We start from the raw sequence: 20,347 nt of genomic DNA on the forward strand, positions 1-20,347 counted from the left end.
ACAGAATCAGAAGATACTCCCCGGTGTTTTTGTTTGTTTGTTTGTTTGTTTTTTATTTCTGTTTGCTTCCCCCACCCTTTTTTCCCCTTTCTTTCCTTTTCTTTCTTTTTCATTTTTTCTTCCTTTTTTCTTTTTCTCTTTTCTTTCCTTCTTTCTCTCTCTTTTTCTCCTTTTCCCAATACAACTTGTTTTTGGCCACTCTGCACTGAGCAAAATGACTAGAAGGAAAACCTCACCACAAAAGAAAGAATCAGAAACAGTCCTCTCTCCCACAGAGGTACAAAATTTGGATTACAATTCAATGTCAGAAAGCCAATTCAGAAGCACTATTATAAAGCTATTGGTGGCTCTAGATAAAAGCATAAAGGACACAAGAGACTTCATGACTGCAGAATTTAGATCTAATGAGGCAGCAATTAAAAATCAATTGAATGAATGAAAAAAAAAAAAAAAATCAATTGAATGAGATGCAATCCAAACTAGAAGTCCTAACGACGAGGGTTAACGAGGTAGAAGAACGAGTGAATGACATAGAAGACAAGTTGATGGCAAAGAGGGAAACTGAGGAAAAAGGAGACAAACAATTAAAAGACCAGGAAGACAGATTAAGGAAAATAAACGACAGCCTGAGGAAGAAAAACCTACGTTTAATTGGTGTTCCCGAGGGTGCTGAAACGGACAGAGGGCCAGAATATGTATTTGAACAAATCATAGTTGAAAACTTTCCTAATCTGGGAAGGGAAACAGGCATTCAGATCCAGGAAATAGAGAGATCCCCTCCTAAAATCAATAAAACCCGTTCAACACCTCGACATTTAATAGTTAAGCTTGCAAATTCCAAAGATAAAGAGAAAATCCTTAAAGCAGCAAGAGACAAGAAATCCCTAACTTATTTCACTCAGCATAATACCCTCCAGTTCCATCAACATTGAAGCAAATGGTGGGTATTTCAATCAGAGAAGGACAAACATTATATGTTCTCAATCATTTGGGGAATATAAATCATATTAAAGGGAATAGAAGGGAAGGGAGAAGAAATGGGTAGGAAATATCATAAAGGGAGACAGAACAAAAAGACTCCTAACTCTGAGAAATGAACTAGGGGTGGTGGAAGGGGAGGAGGGCGGGGGTGGGGGTGAATGGGTGATGGGCACTGAGGGGGGCACTTGACGGGATGAGCACTGGGTGTTATTCTGTATGTTGGCAAATTGAACACCAATAAAAAATAAATTTATCATTTAATAAATAAGAAAGTAAATAAATAAATAAATAAATAAATAAATACCATATTTACCATGACTACATGAGAAAGCTGCCATGATATGATATATCCTACCATGATATGAGTGTTGTAGATGTTTTCTTTTTTATATTTTTCTGTATTTTTCAATTTTCTTTAAAAAAATAAGTTTAATTTAGGAAAAAAGAAATAGGATTTGAAAATTTTAGATTTCTAAAGATCTGGAGGATATAAATTAAAAAAAAAAAAAAGAAAAAGAAATCCCTGACTTTTATGGGGAGGAGTATTAGGGTAATAGCAGACCTCTCCACAGAGACCTGTCAGGCCAGAAAGGGCTGGCAAGATATATACAGGTTTCTAAATGAGAAAAACATGCAACCAAGAATACTTTATCCAGTAAGGCTCTCATTCAGAATGGAAGGAGAGCTAAAGAGCTTCCAAGACAGGCAGGAACTGAAAGAATGAATATGTGACCTCCAAACCAGCTCTGCAAGAAATTTTAAGGGGGACTCTTAAAATTCCCCTTTAAGAAGAAGTTCAGTGGAACAATCCATAAAAACAAGGACTGAATAGATATCATGATGATACTAAACTCATATCTGTCAATAGTAACTCTGAACGTGAATGGGCTTAATGACCCCATCAAAAGGCGCAGGGTGTCAGACTGGATAAAAAAGCAGGACCCATCTATTTGCTGCCTACGAGAGACTCATTTTACTTATTTATTTATTTTAAATCTTTTATTTATTTATTCATGATAGTCACACAGAGAGAGACAGAGAGGCAGAGACACAGGCAGAGGGAGAAGCAGGCTCCATGCAGGGAGCCCGATGTGGGACTCGATCCGAGGTCTCCAGGATCGCGCCCCGGGCCAAAGGCAGGCGCCAAACCGCTGCGCCACCCAGGGATCCCAAGAGACTCCTTTTAGACAGAAGGACACCTACAACCTGAAAATAAAAGGTTGGAGAACCATTTACCATTCAAATGGTCCTCAAAAGAAAGCAGGGGTAGCCATTCTTATATCAGATAAACAAAAATTTACCCCGAAGACTGTAGTGAGAGATGAAAAGGGACACTATATCATATTTAAAGGATCCATCCAACAAGAGGGCTTAACAATCCTCATTATATATGCCCTGAATGTGGGAGCTGCCAAATATTTAAACCAATTAATAACCAAAGTGAAGAAATACTTAGATAATAATACACTTATACTAGCTCTTTCTACCCATGATAGGTCTTCTAAGCACAACATCTCCAAAGAAACAAGAGCTTTAAATGATACACTGGGCCAGGTGGATTTCACAGATATCTATAGAACTTTACGTCCAAACTCAACTGAATACACATTCTTCTCAAGTGCACATGGAACTTTCTCCAGAATAGACCACATACTGGGTCACAAATCGGGTCTGAACCAATACCAAAAGATTGGGATCGTCCCCTGCATATTCGCAGACCATAATGCCTTGAAATTAGAACTAATCACAACAAGAAGTTTGGAAGGACCTCAAACACGTGGAGGTTAAGGACCATCCTGCTAAAAGATGAAAGGGTCAACCAGGAAATTAAGGAAGAATTAAAAAGATTCAAGGAAACTAATGAGAATGAAGATAACCATTCAAAATCCTTGGGATGCAGCAAAAGCAGTCCTGAGGGGTAAATACATCACAATAGAAGCCTCCATTCAAAAACTGGAAAGAACTCAAATACAAAAGCTATCCTTACACCTAAAGGAGCTAGAGAAAAAACAGCAAATAGATCCTACACCCAGCAGAAGAAGAGAGTTAATAAAGATTCGAGCAGAACTCAACGAAATCAAGACCAGAAGAACCATGGAACAGATCAACAAAACCAGGAGTTGGTTCTTTGAAAGAATTAATAAGATAGATAAACCATTAGCCAGCCTTTTTAAAAAGAAGAGAGAGAAGACTCAAATTAATAAAATCATGAATGAGAAAAGAGAGGTCACTACCAACACCAAGAAAATACAAACGATTTTAAAAACATATTATGAACAGCTATACGCCAATAAATTAGGCAATCTAGAAGAAATGGACACATTCCTGGAAAGCCACAAACTACCAAAACTGGAACGGGAAGAAATAGAAAACCTGAACAGGCCAATAACCAGGGAGGAAATTGAAGCAGTCATCCAAAACCTCCCAAGACACAAGAGTCCAGGGCCAGATGGCTTCCCAGGGGAATTCTATCAAACGTTTAAAGAAGAAACCATACCTATTATACTAAAGCTGTTTGGAAAGATAGAAAGAGATGGAGTACTTCCAACTTCGTTCTATGAGGCCAGCATCACCTTAATTCCAAAACCAGACGAAGACCCCACCAAAAAAGGAGAATTCTAGACCAATATCCCTGATGAACATGGATGCAAAAATTCTCAACAAGATACTAGCCAATAGGATCCAACAGTAACATTAAGAAAATTATTCACCATGACCAAGTAGGATTTATTCCCGGGACACAAGGCTGGTTCAACACTAGTAAAACAATCAATGTGATTCATCATATCAGCAAGAGAAAAACCAAGAACCATATGATCCTCTCATTAGATGCAGATAAAGCATTTGACAAAATTCAGCATCCATTCCTGATCAAAACTCTTCAGAGTGTAGGGATAGAGGGAACATCCCTCAACATCCTAAAAGCTATCTACAAAAAGCCCACAGCAAATATCATTCTCAATGGGGAAGCACTGGGAGCCTTTCCCCTAAGATCAGGAACAAGACAGGGATGTCCACTCTCACCACTGCTATTCAACATAGTACTGGAAGTCCTAGCCTCAGCAATCAGACAACAAAAAGAAATAAAAGGCATTCAAATTGGCAAAGAAGAAGTCAAACTCTCCCTCTTCACCGATGACATGATACTCTACATAGAAAACCCAAAAGCCTTCACCCCAAGATTGGTAGAATTCATACAGCAATTTGGCAGGGTGGCAGGATACAAAAATCATTGCCCAGAAGTCAGTGGCATTTCTATACACTAACAATGAGACTGGAGAAAGAGAAATTAAGGAGTCAATCCCATTTACAATTGCACCCAAAAGCATAAGATACCTAGGAATAAACCTAACCAAAGAGGGAAAGGGTCTACACCCTAAAAACTATAGAACACTTCTGAAAGAAATTGAGGAAGACACAAAGAGATGGAAAAATATTCCATGCTCATGGATTGGCAGAATTAATATTGTGAAAATGTCAATGTTACCCACGACAATTTACACATTTAATGCAACCCTATCAAAATACCCTGGACTTTCTTCAGAGAATAGAACAAATTATCTTAAGATTTGTGTGGAATCAGAAAAGACCCCGAATAGCCAGGGGAATTTTAAAAAAGAAAACTATAGCTGGGGGCATCACAATGCCAGATTTCAGGTGGTACTACAAAGCTGTGGTCATCAAGACAGTGTGGTACTGGCACAAAAATAGACACAGAGATCAATGGAACAGAATAGAGAACCCAGAAGTGGACCCTCAACTTTATGGTCAACTAATATTCGATAGAGGAGGAAAGACGATCCACTGGAAGAAAGACAGTCTCTTCAATAGATGGTGCTTGGAAAATGGACATCCACATGCAGAAGAATGAAACTAGACCACTCTCTTTCACCATACACAAAGATAAACTCAAAATGGATGAAAGATCTAAATGTGAGACAAGATGCCATCAAAATCCTAGAGGAGAACACAGGCAACACCCTTTTTGAATTCGGCCACAGTAACTTCTTGCAAGATACATCCACGAAGGCAAAAGAAACCAAAGCAAAAATGAACTATCGGGACTTCATCAAGATAAGAAGCTTTTGCACAGCAAAGGATACAGTCAACAAAACTCAAAGACAACCTACAGAATGGGAGAGGATATTTGCAAATGACGTATCAGATAAAGGGCTAGTTTCCAAGATCTATGAAGAACTTATTAAACTCAACAGCAAAGAAACAAACAATCCAATCATGAAATGGGCAAAAGACATGAACAGAAATCTCACAGAGGAAGACATAGACATGGCCAACAAGCACATGAGAAATGCTCTGCATCACTTGCCATCAGGGAAATACAAATCAAAACCACAATGAGATCCCAGCTCACACCAGTGAGAATGGGGAAAATTAACAAGGCAGGAAAACACAAATGTTGGAGAGGATGCGGAGAAAAGGGAACCCTCTTACACTGTTGGTGGGAATGTGAACTGGTGCAGCCACTCTGGAAAACTGTGTGGAGGTTTCTCAAAGAGTTAAAAATAAACCTGACCTACGACCCAGCAATTGCACTATTGGGGATTTACCCCAAAGATTCAGATGCAATGAAACACCGGGACACCTGCACCCCAATGTTTCTAGCAGCAATGTCCACAATAGCCAGACTGTGGAAGGATCCTCGGTGTCCATCGAAAGATGAATGGATAAAGAAGATGTGGTTTATGTATACAATGGAATATTACTCAGCCATTAGAGACGACAATTACCCACCATTTGCTTCAACATGGATGGAACTGGAGGGTATTATGCTGAGTGAAGTAAGTCAATCGGAGAAGGACAAACAGTGTATGTTCTCATTCATTTGGGGAATATAAATAGTAGTGAAAGGGAATATAAGGGAAGGGAGAAGAAGTGTGTGGGAATTATCAGAAAGGGAGACAGAACATAAAGACTCCTAACTCTGGGAAAAGGACTAGGGGTGATAGAAGGGGAGGAGGGCAGGGGGTGGGTGTGAGTGGGTGATGGGCACTGAGAGGGGCACTTGATGGGATGAGCACTGGGTGTTATTCTGTATGTTGGCAAATTGAACACCAATAAAAAATAAATTTATTATTAAATAAATAAATAAATTATTAAAAAAAAAAGAAATGAGCTATCGAGCCATGAAAAGACGTGAAGCTTAAATGTATATTACTAAATGAAAGAAACCAATCAGAAAAGAATGTATACCACTATATGACATTGTGGAAAAGGCAAAAGTATGGAGATAGTAAAAGATTCGTGGTTGCCAGGGATTGGAGGGAAAGAAGGTGGAAGGGAGGGATGAAAAGGTGGAGCTCAGAGGAGTTTTAGGGCTGTGACTATTCTGTATGATATAACAATGGTGGAGGTATGTCATTATACATTTGTCATATTATGTAGAACACCAAGAGTGAATCCTAATGAAGTCTATGAACTTTGGATGATAATGCTGTGTCATTGTAAGTTTGTCAATTGCAACAAATGTAAAACCACTCTGGTGTAGGATGTTCATAGTGAGGGAAGCTGCTGTGCACATAAGGGGATATGGAGTATATGAGAACTCTCTACACTTTCAACTCAGTTTTTCTGTGAACGTTAAAGTGCTCTGAAAAATAAAGTGTATTTAATAATAATAGTAATAATAATAATAATAATAATAATAAAATCACTATTTTAGGCTACTGAAGAAATACTTACAAGAAGGTGTCATATATCAGATCACAAATAAATTCTCCATTTTAAAGATTTTGTTTTTAAGTAATCTCTACACCCAGCGTAGGGCTAAAACTCACAACTCTGAGATCAAGAGTTGCATGCTCCCACTGACGGAGTTGGGCAGGTGCTCCAGAAATTCTCCATTTTAGAAAGCAGAATGTTTATAAGTTATTGTGGGTTAGATTGTGTCTTCCCCCGATTTATATGCTGCTATCCCAACCCCAGTACCTCAGAATGTGACTTTATTTGGGAATAGGTTGTTGCAGATATAATCAGTTAAAATGACATCATTAGGGTTGGCCTTAATCCAGTAATGGATTTATTAGGTCAATGGTGTCCTTATAAAGTGGAAAATTTGAATACAGACACACACAGAAGGAAAGTGCTATGTCAAGGTCAAGGCAGAGATGGGAGTGATGTCTCTAAAGCTAGGAAGAGGCAAGGAAGGATCTTCCCAAAAGCTAGAGGGACCACAGCCTTGCCAACACCTTCACCTTTATTTCTAGTCTCCTTAATCAGTAAGGTTCTGTTGCTTAAGCTATCTAGTTTGTGGTACTTTACTATGGCAGCACTAGCAAAAAAATACACAGGCCATATTCTGTGATCATGACATATTAAAACTAGAAATATAAGAACAGAATTTTAGAAAAAAACACTTGGAAAATTTTTTTAAAGTCTTTTTACTTACTGGGTCAGAGAAGATATTAAAACAGTTGCATGTTATTTAAGAATAATGAAAATATGAACACAATAAATTCAAAAGCTATGAGGTTGAAGTCACTTCAGAAGGCTAGCATGAGGAGCCCTGTTGATGATTCCCAAGGAAATATAACTGGTGAAAATTATTTTTTTATTTAAAATGTTTTATTTATTTATTTGAGAGAGAGAGAGAGAGAGAGAGAGCATGAACAGGGGAGCTGCAGAGGGAGAGGGAGAAGCAGATTCCCCATTGAGCAGGGAGCTTGATGCAGCACTTGATCACAGGACCCTGAGATCATGACCTGAGCCGATGGTAGATGCTCAACTGACTGAGCCACCCAGGTGCCCCTAACTGTTGAAAATTACTAAAAAAAGGAAAAATTAAGTTTCTAGAAATTTTCCTAAATTTCCATATAGCAAGTGAAGAAACATTTATGCAAGTAAATCTGCTAAATCTCAGTAAGAACAATGAGAGTCTATGTGGTTCCTGAGCCATGAACAATTCTCTCCCTCTGCATCTCCCCTCTCCCTCCGATTGATGGAAACTCCACCCCAGGTGAGTGTGGTCAGGAAGGTAGGGTTCCTCTACTCCAGTGCCCAGGCCAGGGATATGACATCTTACCAGGAGGGGCAGTCCATCACCATTTGCATCTCCTCCAATTCTGAGTTTTAGAGGCTAACTTCCTGGTTGAGTATGGCTTCCACACAGTCCCTACTCATAAAGTGAAGACTAACTGGGGTGTGGCAGGTTGATGGTGTTGGGCCCTTATCCACCTACCCCTAGCTTCCTCACAGGGCCCATCACCTGATGCAGTGGTTCAGAAATATTGGGCAGAGGGAGGAGCTTTCTATAAGAACAGAGAGCTTTCCAAAGGTATTGACTGACTTTATTTGAAGTTGTGTGGGGAAATTCAATTCTAAGGGCAATTCTCAAAAACATTAGAGATTTTGGGGGTGAGCAATTAAGAGAAGGCACAGCTCTATGACAGCAATGAGGTCAGCTGCAGGTCAATTAGTTTAGCGGAGAGAACTGGGAGAGAGCCCCCTGGGTAAGAACAAATCTCAAAGGATGGCCTCAAAAAGTACCCCTGCAAAGGGTCCCAAAGTTAATTGAATCAGATTGTCAAGGAATTTATGCCCTCCGGCATTGCTGAAAACAGGAGAGCAAGCCAACTGTAGTTAATGGAGCTGAACTGTTGAGCGTGATACCAAAGGAGGCAAGCAGCTTAACAGGGAGACCAGGGGAAGAAGAGTCAGAGAGTCCTGCTAAAACTCCTGTCATCTTGTACTCAAGGCTGTGCTCTGAGGAGTGGCAGCAGTGGCTACACACCACAGGGAAAACAGACCTAAGTCAAATAGCCTAGCCAAGCCACTAAAGACACGAACAAGCAAATAATGAAAACAAGCTTTAGAAAGGGAAGAAGAGGATCAGGATCCAGAGTTGGTACCATATATTACCTAAATTATCTAGCTTTTAACAAAGAATGCTATAATGCATGCAAAGAAATAGAAAATTGTAACCCATCAGGAGGGAAAAAAAAGGAAGAAAGAAACAGGCACCATAAGCTGAGAGGGCTCAGATATTATACTTAACAGACAAAGACTTCAAAGCAGCCATTATGAATATGTTCAAAGTACTAAAGGAAACCATGCATAAAGGAAGCTATGATGGCAATGTCTCACCAAGTGGATAATATCAATAAAAATTTTTTCTTTAAGAATTAGGTGGAAATTCTGGAACTAAAAAATATAGTAACTGAAATAAAAAATTCAGTAGAGTGGCTCAACAGTACGTTTAAACTGGCAAAGGAAAGAATTTGAGGATGGTTAAAGATTATGCAATCTAAAATATAAAGTTTTATTCATTTGGGGAATATAGAAAATAGTGAAAGGGAATAAAAGGGGAAAGGAGAAAAAATGTGTGGGAAATATCAGAAAGGGAGACAGAACATGAAAGACTCCTAACTCTGGGAAACGAACTAGGGGTGGTGGAAGGGGAGGAGGGCGGGGGGTGGGGGTGACCGGGTGACGGGCACTGAGGGGGGCACCTGATGGGATGAGCACTGGGTGTTATTCTGTATGTTGGCAAATTGAACACCAATAAAAAATAAATTTATAAAAAAAGAAAAAAATATAGTTTGATATTCTAACAATCAAAGGAGAATCAAAAAAAGGAATTAATTATAAGAAATTATTAATACAACTCTATGTCAATACATTTTAAATGTGTGCAAGAAGTTTTCCGATAAACTAGACTACTAACCACAGAAGAAACTAAAAAAGCAATTCATGTAATAATATCTCCCCAGATGCTCTAAGCCTAGAATGTTCTACAGATAAATTCTCTCAAACCTCCAAGGGCAGATAATTCCCAAGTTACATAATTTATTTTAGAGCACATATATACATACAAAAAAATGGAAAACATTCAGGGAAGCATTTGAAAGCTAGAACCCTTCCAGGTGTGGGTCTCCCCTACCATGGGAGAGGGCCATCTCCCTATCAGGCTGGCCACCCCCACTGGATCACTGTGCCCCACTTTGCTCCACCCAACGTGCATCATGCAGCAACCCTGTTCTGACCAAGTGCATCTCTGGCTGCCTAGAGCCCTGGCACCCCCAGATTCCCATGTCCACATCCCTTACCAGATCCCGGGAGGATGTTGACCACCCCCTTGGGAATGCCAGCCTTCAAGGTCAACTCTGCAAACTTCAAGGCTGTGAGTGGGGTCACCTGTGGAGGCAGGAAAAAAGACTGGGTCTGGAGGGATTGGGAAGTAGGGTTCCTGCCTTCCTCTCCCAGCAGCCAAGGTAACAAGCAGGGAGAAGCAGTCATGGCAGGAAGACCCTCCAGGGGACAGCTGGGAGAACCTCACGTACCTTCTAGCGCCTTCTCCTCGCAGGCTCCAGCCGTGTGGCCAGGCCTGGCCCCTTCCTGAATGTTCATACCTTCTTCACTCAGAGAGTGTGGAGTCCCAGGACTGCCTGGAAGCACCTCGGTGCCAGGCAGTGGTCTGTGCAAGATTCTGATTACTGCCTCACTGCCAGAGGCCGTCCCCTCCCCTTGACCTACAAGCAGCTGTTCCTATCTGGACCAGGTAATCTTCCTCATTAAGGGTGGACTGTGCCTCACCCCCCACAGGTCTCTAGCTGTACCACATCTGGGCCTGGGATGGGTGTAGGCCTGTCAGGGGCTCTTCCAGGGACAAGTGCCTGGATCTGTGCACAGCACCCCACACTAATAGTGGGGGGAGGGTCACAGACCATCTCAGAGGGTTGTTGTGATGCTCAATAAGCAAATATATGCAAATTTTAATGTAATTCGTTGTATTATTAAAATGCTTGAGGAGTGCCTGACTCAGGATGAATACTGTAAATGTCAACTATGATTATTGTTGGTTTTTATTATAATACTTCTGGAGCCAAATTGCCCCAAAGCAGCCAGGGGAGCAAGAGACCTCCTGGGCACACTGTTCAGAGCCAAGTGATGGAGCATCTTGCCTTCACATGGAGCATCTTGCCTTCAGTTCCTCACACCTCTAGGGGCCAGCAGGGGAGGGGTTGCTACTGCTGCTGTACAGAGAAAGAAGCTGAGGCTCGTGCAGAGGTGTCCTCATCCCCAGGGGACCCTGCTCAGGCCCTTCCAGCCTGCCTGAGTGAGCCCAACGTCCTACCTCTGTAGCCTTTCTAGGAGGGACTGGGCTTTAGTCTCAGAGCATAGGGCTTGAACAAAAGGGGTACCGAACAGGGTTTCTGCTCCCCCAAAACCAGAGTGCTGGCATGTGTGGAAAAATCCCCAACTGCTCACAAAGCAGCTGCAGGTCCATGGACAGCTGACTTGACTCTGCCTATAGCCCACACTGGCCCCTGATGCATGCCACCTCTGAGCAGGGCCCCAGAAGGCCAGCCTTCATCAACAGTACCCTTCCTTCCTTGAGGAGAAACCAGTCCCACATGGGCAAAGGGGCCAACAGGCCACCTGTCTCCTCCTTTACAGGGTGCTTACCAATACCCTCTGAAGCCCACAGGCCCGGCCTGGAACACACCCACACCCACCTGGGCAGGCTTGATCACCACTGTGTTCCCAGCAGCCAGGCAGGCAGCTGTCTTCCAGGAGAGCATCATCAATGGGTAGTTCCAGGGGATGACAATGCCACAGACCCTGCCATACAAAACAAGGGGGACTTAGTCTCTCTATTCAGCCTGGGTGCCAGAATGCACCTGCCAACTGTGTCCTCTCTCCCAAGTCTGACACCCACTCCACTCCACTCCACTCCACTCCACTCTGGGCTTCCTGATATGGAGCCGAAGTTCCCCCTGAGAGATAGCTCATACTTGCCTTCCCAGTCTCTGAGGGGGCAAGATGTCCATTCTGGCAGTAGCCCCTCTTTCCAGAAGGGCATAAAGGCAGGGAACCCAGTTTCCAATAGGAGCTGTGAGACGTGTCTAGGAACATGCCATGGCATGACACCAGGCAGTGAGGGAGGTGACAGCAGGCAGGGCCTGGCAGAAGGCCAAGGATCGCATGGTGGACTGAGAGGGTATGTATGAGAGAGGGTTGGGATCACAAGGGTGGGCCAGAAGGAAGTGGGTGAGGGTCTTCCTGGGCATAAGGCCAGGGGTCAGTAGCATGGAGAGAATGAAGCAGTCAGCCTGGGAGGCCTGAGAAGGCTTGTCTGCTTTGCATTAAGAGATGACACCCATTGTTAGGGTGCCCCTCAGCCCCAGGGAAAGGCTCTGCTGAACAGTGTCTCCAACAGGAGGAGGCCCCCCACAGTCCCGGAGGGCCTAATGATGACATCTGTGGTCCTAGCAGGCATGTGGCCCTGCTTTGCCCTGATTCCTGCAAAATGCAGGGCACTATTTTTGTCAGTGTCAGACAACGAGCCCATCGACACAAGAGCTCCACAGAGGCTACGAGACCTTTTTTTTTCACCATCAATATACTCATGATCATCATCCCCATCAGAAGGTTTCCCAAAAAGATGACTTCCTAGCTAAACCCAGGCAGGGGGAAGAACGTGTATAAAGGCTGAAGGCAGGACAGACTGGGGACTGGCATACCATCCTGGGAGTAATGGGGTACATTCCACTCCCCCACCCCAGTACACCCAGCTGACCCAGCAGACCCAAGGGGATGAGACAGCAGTTGGAGCACACTGAGTGTTCCCAGGGAAGGGGGTGAGGTCATCAGGGTAGTGGGGGCTCCAAGCAAAAAAAGATGTCAGGGAATTCCCACTGCCAGGGCTGAACCATACTTCCCAAAGTCCATAGATACCAATCCTAACTCCAGAACCTCCTGGTTTAGAATTAGGGCTACTCCAGGTGGAATTAGTGAAGATGAGGTCTTATTGGAATAGGATGGGTGCCTAACCCAACACAACTGATGTGTTTATAAAAACGGGGCCATGTGCACAGACAGCCATGCAGGAGGAAGACACCACATGAACGTGAGGACAGTGACCAGGAATCACCAATGACTGCCTAAATCAGCAGAAGCTAAGGGAGAGGCCTGGAGCAGATTCTCGCTCACACCCTCAGGAGAAACCAACCATCTGACATCTAAACTGGAACTTCCAGCTCCAGAATGCTGAGACACCAAATGTGTACTGTTTGAGCCTCTTGGTTTCGGGCACTTGTTATGATGGCCCTGGCCAACTAATATACCTGCTGGTGTAGGGAAAACCTCCCTGCTCCCCCAGCTCACTGGGAGGCTCAGCATCAGCGTTCTCCTCAATCTGACGGGACAGACTCTCTGAGAGGCATCTGGAAGGTCAGTGACCTTTATAGACTCATGTGACTGGCAGCCAGGTGGGCTCGGTCCCCCTGCCCAGCCACTCTCATGGCCTGTGCCCGAGGAAGGGGCCCCAAGCACTCGGGCCCTGCAGGGCTCTCGCTCCACACTCTGACACCTTGGCCGGGTAGTTGCCTGTGGTGGGGGCTGTCCTGGAGCACTGCGTCCATATCGCATCCTCTGTGGGACAGGCTGGGTGGGAACCCCTGCCCTGGAGCCAGTGCCATCTCCCCGCAGCCTCACCCTTCTCCGTGGGCTGCAGGAGAGGCTTTGCCTGTGTCCACAGCCCACACTCCCGACGGGAGCCTCCCTCAGCAGCAGGCCTGTGCTCCAGGACCTGGTGTGTCCCACTGTACTCGTTGCTGTTGATCCACATTTGAACACATCCTGCTTCTGCAATGCTCCCAGTTCTCGAGGCAGCTGAGTGCCTTTGACCACCATCCATGGGAACGTGAGGTCGCTGTGGGTGGGTCACGGTGTCCCCACATGTAAGGGGCACAGAGCAGGTGGGAATGCCTGCTGGGTGCCCACCACACTGGGCCTCGGATGCACGTTAGATGATTTTAGAGGGCCTTCCTCAGCGTGTTTGCCTCACGCGAGTTTCTCTTGGAGCTGCTCTGTGCGGTCCGCGTAGCTCTGCTCCACATTTTCACACAGCTGCACATCACACCCTGGTGAGGACGTGCAGAGTTCAGCATGGGCCGTGCTCGGTTTTGCTGTTAGGGCCCAGGTTGGCTGCTGTGAGTGCTCTGGGGTTTGTCTCCCAGTGGGTCTGTGTCAGTTGTGCCTTGTACAGGGGTGCATCTGGGAGCACATCCCTGCCGGTCTGCCTTTCACAATGGTAGACCCCATCCACCACCCCAGGCAGTGCAAGGGGGCTTCTTTCTCCCTCCTGGTGGGCCCTCTGATGGTGAGGGGAGGCCCCTTACTGCTGGGTGTGAACCACTTCCCCAATCCTTAGTCTGTTCTGTGTTGACTGGACATCTGTCTTTCTCCTGTTGAGCACCTGCTCCTATCCTTTGCGTATTGCTCTTATTTTTTCCCTGTTCCTTGGTGCTGTGTAGTTCTTTGTTTTTATGCACATTCATCATTCCAGTCTTTTCAGATAAAATTTTTCAGGTGCACCCTCTGTTTCCCATTACAAGCCTGACTGCTACGGGGTTATTGAGGGAATTAAGCAAAATTATACTTTACAAAGTCATTAAAACAGTGCCTGGCACAGAGCAGATATTTTGGAAGTGAAAGCTATTTTATTTGCTAGAAGGTAAGCCCCCTGAAGACAGGCCTTCTCATCAGCTCTGATCCTTGTTGTATCTCTAGCACCTGAAATGTCTGGCATGTAGTAATTGGTGAATACATAGATGTTCAATAAGTATGTTAAAGGGGATGAGCGCCCATGGACATACCACATGAAAAGCACCCAGTGTGTGGCAAATCTTCGCCCTGTGCCGTGACTCACCCAATAGGCTCCTTCTTGGTCAAGGTCAGGTTGCGGTTTGGTCTGGCGTGGTTGATGGGGATGGTGGAGCCCTGGAAGAAGCACAGCAGTGAGTGGTCACTGGGAGGAGGCTCCTTGTTTCCTCACCCCTCCCCCTGGGCAGCCAGACTGTGCCTGGAGCTCAGAAAGGAACGGGGTCTTGTCTGTGTCCTGAAGTCCCCAGGAACCAGATGGGTGAGAGACACAAACTTTCCAGATTATGTATGACACGGGCTCTGAGGATTCCAGACACAGGTTGAGCGGGGAGCCAACAGGGGCAAGGTGCCTGCTGCACCAAGTGGGGCAGAGTCCTGGGGTGGGAAGCTGGTCCTAGGAGCGGTAAGACCTCCGGCTTTGCCCTGGGCCAGGAAGGGAAGGGGTCAGGGGCCGAGTTGCCTCTAGAGGCCATGCTGGCCCAGGAGACCCCGGGTGAGGGCCAGCTGCAGCCAGCAGTAACGCAGCAGCAGGAGGAGCAGATGAGCCTTCCATCACACCTGCACCCCCGTCCATGGAGAGGACAGAAGGTGTGGAGCCCAGATATGGCGGATACCCCAGGAGCCCCTGGGTGGCGGCTGTCCCATCACTGCCTCTTGTGGGCAAACCTCTGAAAATGGCTCCCAAGGTCACATTCTTATCCCTGGGACCTGAGAGATGGTGAACTCCCCTTTCTGCAAAGATGGGCATTGGCACGGTTGACCTGAGGAAGGGGGAAGAGGCAGGTGGCCCCAGCAGAACCTCAGGAGCCTCGTAAAGGCAAAGTTGTCTCCAGTTCATGGCTGAAGAGAGTCAGAGAGATGCCAAGGCTGAGAAGGGCCAGGGGATGGCGGGCTGGGGCAAGGGCCAGAGCAAGGCCTGCAGTAGCTGAGAGCAGCCCTGGCCAGCAGCCGGCAAGGACCCGGGCCTCAGTTCCGGCAACAACAGGAACTGAAGTCTGTCAGCAGTTGAACCAGCCCACTGCACGGTCTCTCCAGAGCCTCCAGATAAAGCCCAGCCTGGTCACACCTTGACACTGACCTTGTGTCAAGGTCTGAGGGCTCTGACAAGGGCTTGTGAGTCCTTGGCATGGAACCCAGCCCAGCCTGCCTGGACTTCCCACCTGCAGAAATGTGAGCTGATACCTGGGGTTTAAGCCATAAGCTGTGGCCGTTTGTTAAGCAGCACACAGGCTAATGCACTGCCCCCGGCACTCAGCCTGACCATGTGGGCTCTCACTTGGTTTGCAGGAGCCCTGATCCTACCTGAATTTTGTCGCACCAGCCAGCAAAGTAGCGGAAGGTCTGGATGGACATGCCCACATGGGTCTTCAGGGCCAGGGTGTAGACAGCGCCTGCATCTAGAGCTTCGATGGTGGCCAGCTCCTCCTGATGCTGTTCCATGAGGTCCGCCAACCTGCCAGGGGTGGGGGAGGGGCAAGGAGGGAGATGGGCTTGGGCCTGGAGCAGCCTTGCGTGTCTTCCGAGGCCCTTCCTCAAGGAGTCAGGGTCTCCCCTGCACTCCCAGCTCTGCCACACTCAGATGTGCTGACCTCGGCCTCCCCGTCTGCGGGATGGCACAGCAAGGTTTCTTCTCTGGATAGATGTGAGGATGCTGCCTTTCTGTACCTCTTTCCTCTCCTCTCTTTTCCTTTCTTTCTTCCTAAAATACTGATGGATTAACTACTTTGTAATAATGCTCGTGAATGATCCTGCAAAGCAGCCCTCTGCCTCCTGTAGCAATGAGGTCACCATTCCCCATTCAGCCACCCTCTCAGTATGCAGACTGCCTTGCCCAGGGGAAGGCCTGTCTGGCTTCAAGCACCAGCCAACCCAGTGGAATGCGCCCCCAGGGATGGCATCTGTGGGGTGGGGAGCAATGGGAGAGATTGAAGGGAAGGAGCATCTACACAGTCCTACTTAAGTGTGAGCACTCTGACATCCAGTTGCCTCTCATGAGCTGGTGGGTGTGCTGCTGTGGGCAGCCTGGGAGTTAGCTCCCTTCCCTGATGGGAGAGCTCAGGGAGCAGGATGCCCAAGGGGCTGGGAGGACGAGAAAAGCTGGAGACCAGAGGCCTAGAGCAGCTCTCAACCTCGTATGGGGGGAGCTCTGGCAGAGACGAGTCCGGGACCAAAGCCTGCTGAGCATAAGCCCCTCTGTACACAGCCGTGGCAGGTCTTAAACTCCCAAGCACACACTCACACTCTCTGGGAAGCCAACCCTAATTCCTGCCCACTCCACATCAGTCACATCTCCCTGCAGCGTCCTGACAGCACCCTCCACCTTTCTTCACACTTTGCCTATTATAGACATCCACTTGGACGAGTATTCCAGAACTGTCTGCCCTCCCTGAGGGCTGGGATAGTCTTGGTCTCCTGCTCCCTACTGGACTTCCTACACCCACTGGGCACACAGCATGCAGCAGAAGGCTGGTGACTGAAACTGGACCCAACAGACATAAGCAACCTAGTGCCAGAGCCAACTGTTACCTCAGAGACACTGACATACCCACGTAATTCTCTAGTGGAGAATAGCAAGGGTGTAAATCACTTTTTGAGAACTATTCTAGACCAAATAATGAAAACACCATCTTGGGGCACTTCGACGGCTAGGGTTTCATCGACTAGAAAAACAGATGTGCCAAAGTACAAATCTCTGTTATAAACAAGCCAGAGATGGCCTCTATGTATCCCCCTTGCCGTTCGTGTCCTCACTGCAGGGGAGACCTGTCAGCTCAGAAGCTCACTAGATACACACTTACGTATCCAATTGTTTTAAAAATTGTCCAAACAAGCAGACTTTTAGCCTTTTAGAGCCTTGTTGCTTTGCATCCTCCAGGAAGCTCAGTTGTAACACTGCCCTTCCCGGCCCTCTGACCCAGACGCCTGTCTACTATGGAGCAGGGCTGCCGGGACAGAAGACCCTCTCTCTGACCCCTGAGCCCCCAGGAGTTCCCTTGCACCCCTCCTGTTGAGTAGGGACTCCCCACCACAATCTGTGGACGGCCCCTCATGGGAGCACCATGCCACGAAGCCGGTTACACGTTACCACTTCTCATGGTCATATCTTCTCCCTTGATTGGCCAACTCACTCCAATTCCACCACGGTGTTACATGCATGTCGTGTGGCCACGTCATAAATCCCAAAAATAACTATCACCTGAGCACATCATTTGGGAGGCTTTTCAAGAGAGCCGAGTGGGATTGTCAACTTTGTTAAGCTGCAGCTCTGCAGCCCAGAGTCCCGTCTGTGGAGGAAGTGGCAGTGGGGAAGACCATGGAGGCAACCACCATCAATCGCAGTGGTATGGGGCAAGCGTGGGGTCCTGGGCAGGCTCAGCCTTGCTTCCCCTGGCTTCCCAACAGCAGCCAGGGCCACCACCACATTCTTGGCTGTGGACCTAAGGAAATGTCTGAACGCAGGGACGGCTTCCCCACAGACCCGCCACCGGGTCTTGGTGTCCTGCTCCAGCAGTTGGTGACCAGGTTCCTAAGAGGCTCTATCTTGTCCCTTCGGGGTCCTTGGGGGCTGTCTAGTGCTTTCTCTAACTCTCCTTTCCAGATCGTTCTTCCCAGTTTATCTCTACAATGCATTCTGTATTCCAGAATACCTATCCATGGTGTTCCTACTTTCCGCATTGAATGAAGGGCTGCTCCCTCCTAGGCCAGCACTGGGCACACCTCCACCACGGGGACTGGGACACTGCACGAGGTCGGGGCCAGGTTACAGGAGCTCTCAGGCCTGGCCCAAGCAGTGCAGGTCTCTAATACCTCAGCTGTGCAGGACGAACCCCCCCGACGGTGGCCTTGCTGGTGCTGTCATTGTGACACATGGCAGTAGATGGCAGCAGAGCACCTCTAGGGAAAGGCCCTCTTCTGGGCCAGTGTACACGTCCCCGGGAGTCTCTGCTTCAGGGCTAGAGGTTTCTGCACCCAAGCCTGGGTCTGCATGGTTCAGTTTTGCCTAATCTGGGGGCTCTAGGTCACTAGCCAATGGCTTCCTAAAATTGATGGCTCTTCAAGGGGTCTTGGAAGTAACTTGAATTATGGCAGGCTGGGTGTACCCTTGCCTGCCCCAGACCCCACCCTCTATTCCATTTTGAAACCATACATGCTCCCCTGTCTGGTTCCCTGTGCTGGGGCTGTCCTGATATGTCTGGCCTCTGGAACACACACACACACACACACACACACACACACACACACACACACACAAAAGGCATTCTGACTGCAAGGCCAAGATGGGGCCTCTCTCCCACCAGATGACAGGTACATCTGGACCACATCATGACTGACTGGGCTCTATGCCTGACAGCTTTCCCAGGACTGGGCTCTATGCCTGACAGCTTTCCCAGGACCCAGGGCATAAAAGCCAGGTTCCTGAAAGCAGCTTGTTCACCAGTCTTTTCAACACTGCTTAGTTCGTCTGCCCAGTACCCTCCGTTTTGGAAACATCACCCCACTCCATTGGGGCTCGCTGCTTCTCCCCCATTAGGACCACCTAGTTCTAGGGGAGCAGTATCTCTCCTGCAGGCCTCAGTCCCACCCTGTTGTTACAAGCTGGAGCAACCCCAAGTCCTTTCTCTAAGATTTCTCATGGAGGGCAGCCCCGGTGGTGCAGCGGTTTAGCGCCACCTGCAGCCCAGGGCGTGATCCTGGAGACCCGGGATCGAGTCCCATGTCGGGCTCCCTGCACGGAGCTTGCTTCTCCCTCTGCCTGTGTCTTTGCCTCTCTCTCTCTCTGTGTCTCTAAGAATAAATAAATAAATAAATAAATAAATAAATAAATAAATAAATCTTTAAAAAGAAAAAGATTTCTCATGGAACTAAGGGGAGAGAGTCCCTCTGCCCTGGTTTCAAAAAAGTGTGAGAGGCCAGCAGTCAGGGCCAAGCTGAGCAAGGACCAGCAGACACAACAGGCCCCAGACTTCCGTTGCTGGCTTTTGCATAAAGTAACCCCAATCCCACTCACTCCAGGTAAATGCTGTACCTGTCTGAGTCTGCCCAGGACATCTGTTGGCTTTGCCAGTTGGCTGCTCCAATCTGGCTAGCACCTTTGCTTTTGTACCTCTTTGTCTCCTATCACACCGTCTCCTCCACCCAGGACATCTTTCCCTTCAAGGCTAGCTGTGTCTGGTGAAATTCCTCCTGCCTCTCAAGTCACTTCCTCTGAGTGGCATTTCCTGAGCCTCAGGCCTTGGTCACACAAACATGTTTGGGACCTCACCTCCTCCTGGCAGGACCTAAGAGTGCAGCCCCAACCCAAGCCGAAGGTGGGGTGGCTGATGGGTGGTCCCAGGGCTCTCACCTGTACAGGAGCCGGCCCCGGTCCCGTGCACTGATCTTCCCCCACAATCCGTTCTCAAAGGCATCCTTAGCTGCAGCCACTGCCTTGTCAACATCGCTGACCTGGGCCAAGGACACCTGGCAGATGACCTGTGGTGGAGCAGAGCCATGAGGCCCTCCCTGGACTCCACATACACAGAAGCTCCATACCACCCACTCCCCTAGCCACCTGGAGGGCTCAGAGGTGATGGTCGGCCAACAGGAGGGCCCTGGAAGGGTGTGCACAATGAGGACAGGCAAGGCCTTCAGAGGGACCTATTTGTGTTTCTACACACCAGGATCCTTCCACTTGCCCACAGAGCCCCAACACAGCAAAAGATTCAGGCTGCAGTTACAAGGCTGAGGATCAGCTTACTGTTTT

At 47.3% G+C, this 20,347-nt stretch overlaps 1 protein-coding gene across 6 annotated transcripts in view; it reads right to left on the reverse strand.

Moving 5' to 3' along the window:
• Positions 1-20,347, reverse strand: part of ALDH1L1 (aldehyde dehydrogenase 1 family member L1) — a 109,175-nt gene that overhangs the window by 14,436 nt on the left and 74,392 nt on the right. For all 6 annotated transcript variants that reach the window (XM_038565432.1, XM_038565431.1, XM_038565428.1 and 3 more), the window contains 5 exons: positions 19,949-20,076; positions 15,907-16,057; positions 14,651-14,721; positions 11,454-11,559; positions 10,044-10,131 (listed from right to left, as the gene is read on the reverse strand). In XM_038565432.1, the coding sequence (XP_038421360.1) occupies positions 10,044-10,131; positions 11,454-11,559; positions 14,651-14,721; positions 15,907-16,057; positions 19,949-20,076 (544 nt within the window). The remainder of the gene's footprint in view (positions 1-10,043; positions 10,132-11,453; positions 11,560-14,650; positions 14,722-15,906; positions 16,058-19,948; positions 20,077-20,347) is intronic.

This window comes from Canis lupus, chromosome 20, assembly GCF_011100685.1.
Source record: "Canis lupus familiaris isolate Mischka breed German Shepherd chromosome 20, alternate assembly UU_Cfam_GSD_1.0, whole genome shotgun sequence".
Lineage (NCBI taxonomy): Eukaryota > Metazoa > Chordata > Mammalia > Carnivora > Canidae > Canis > Canis lupus.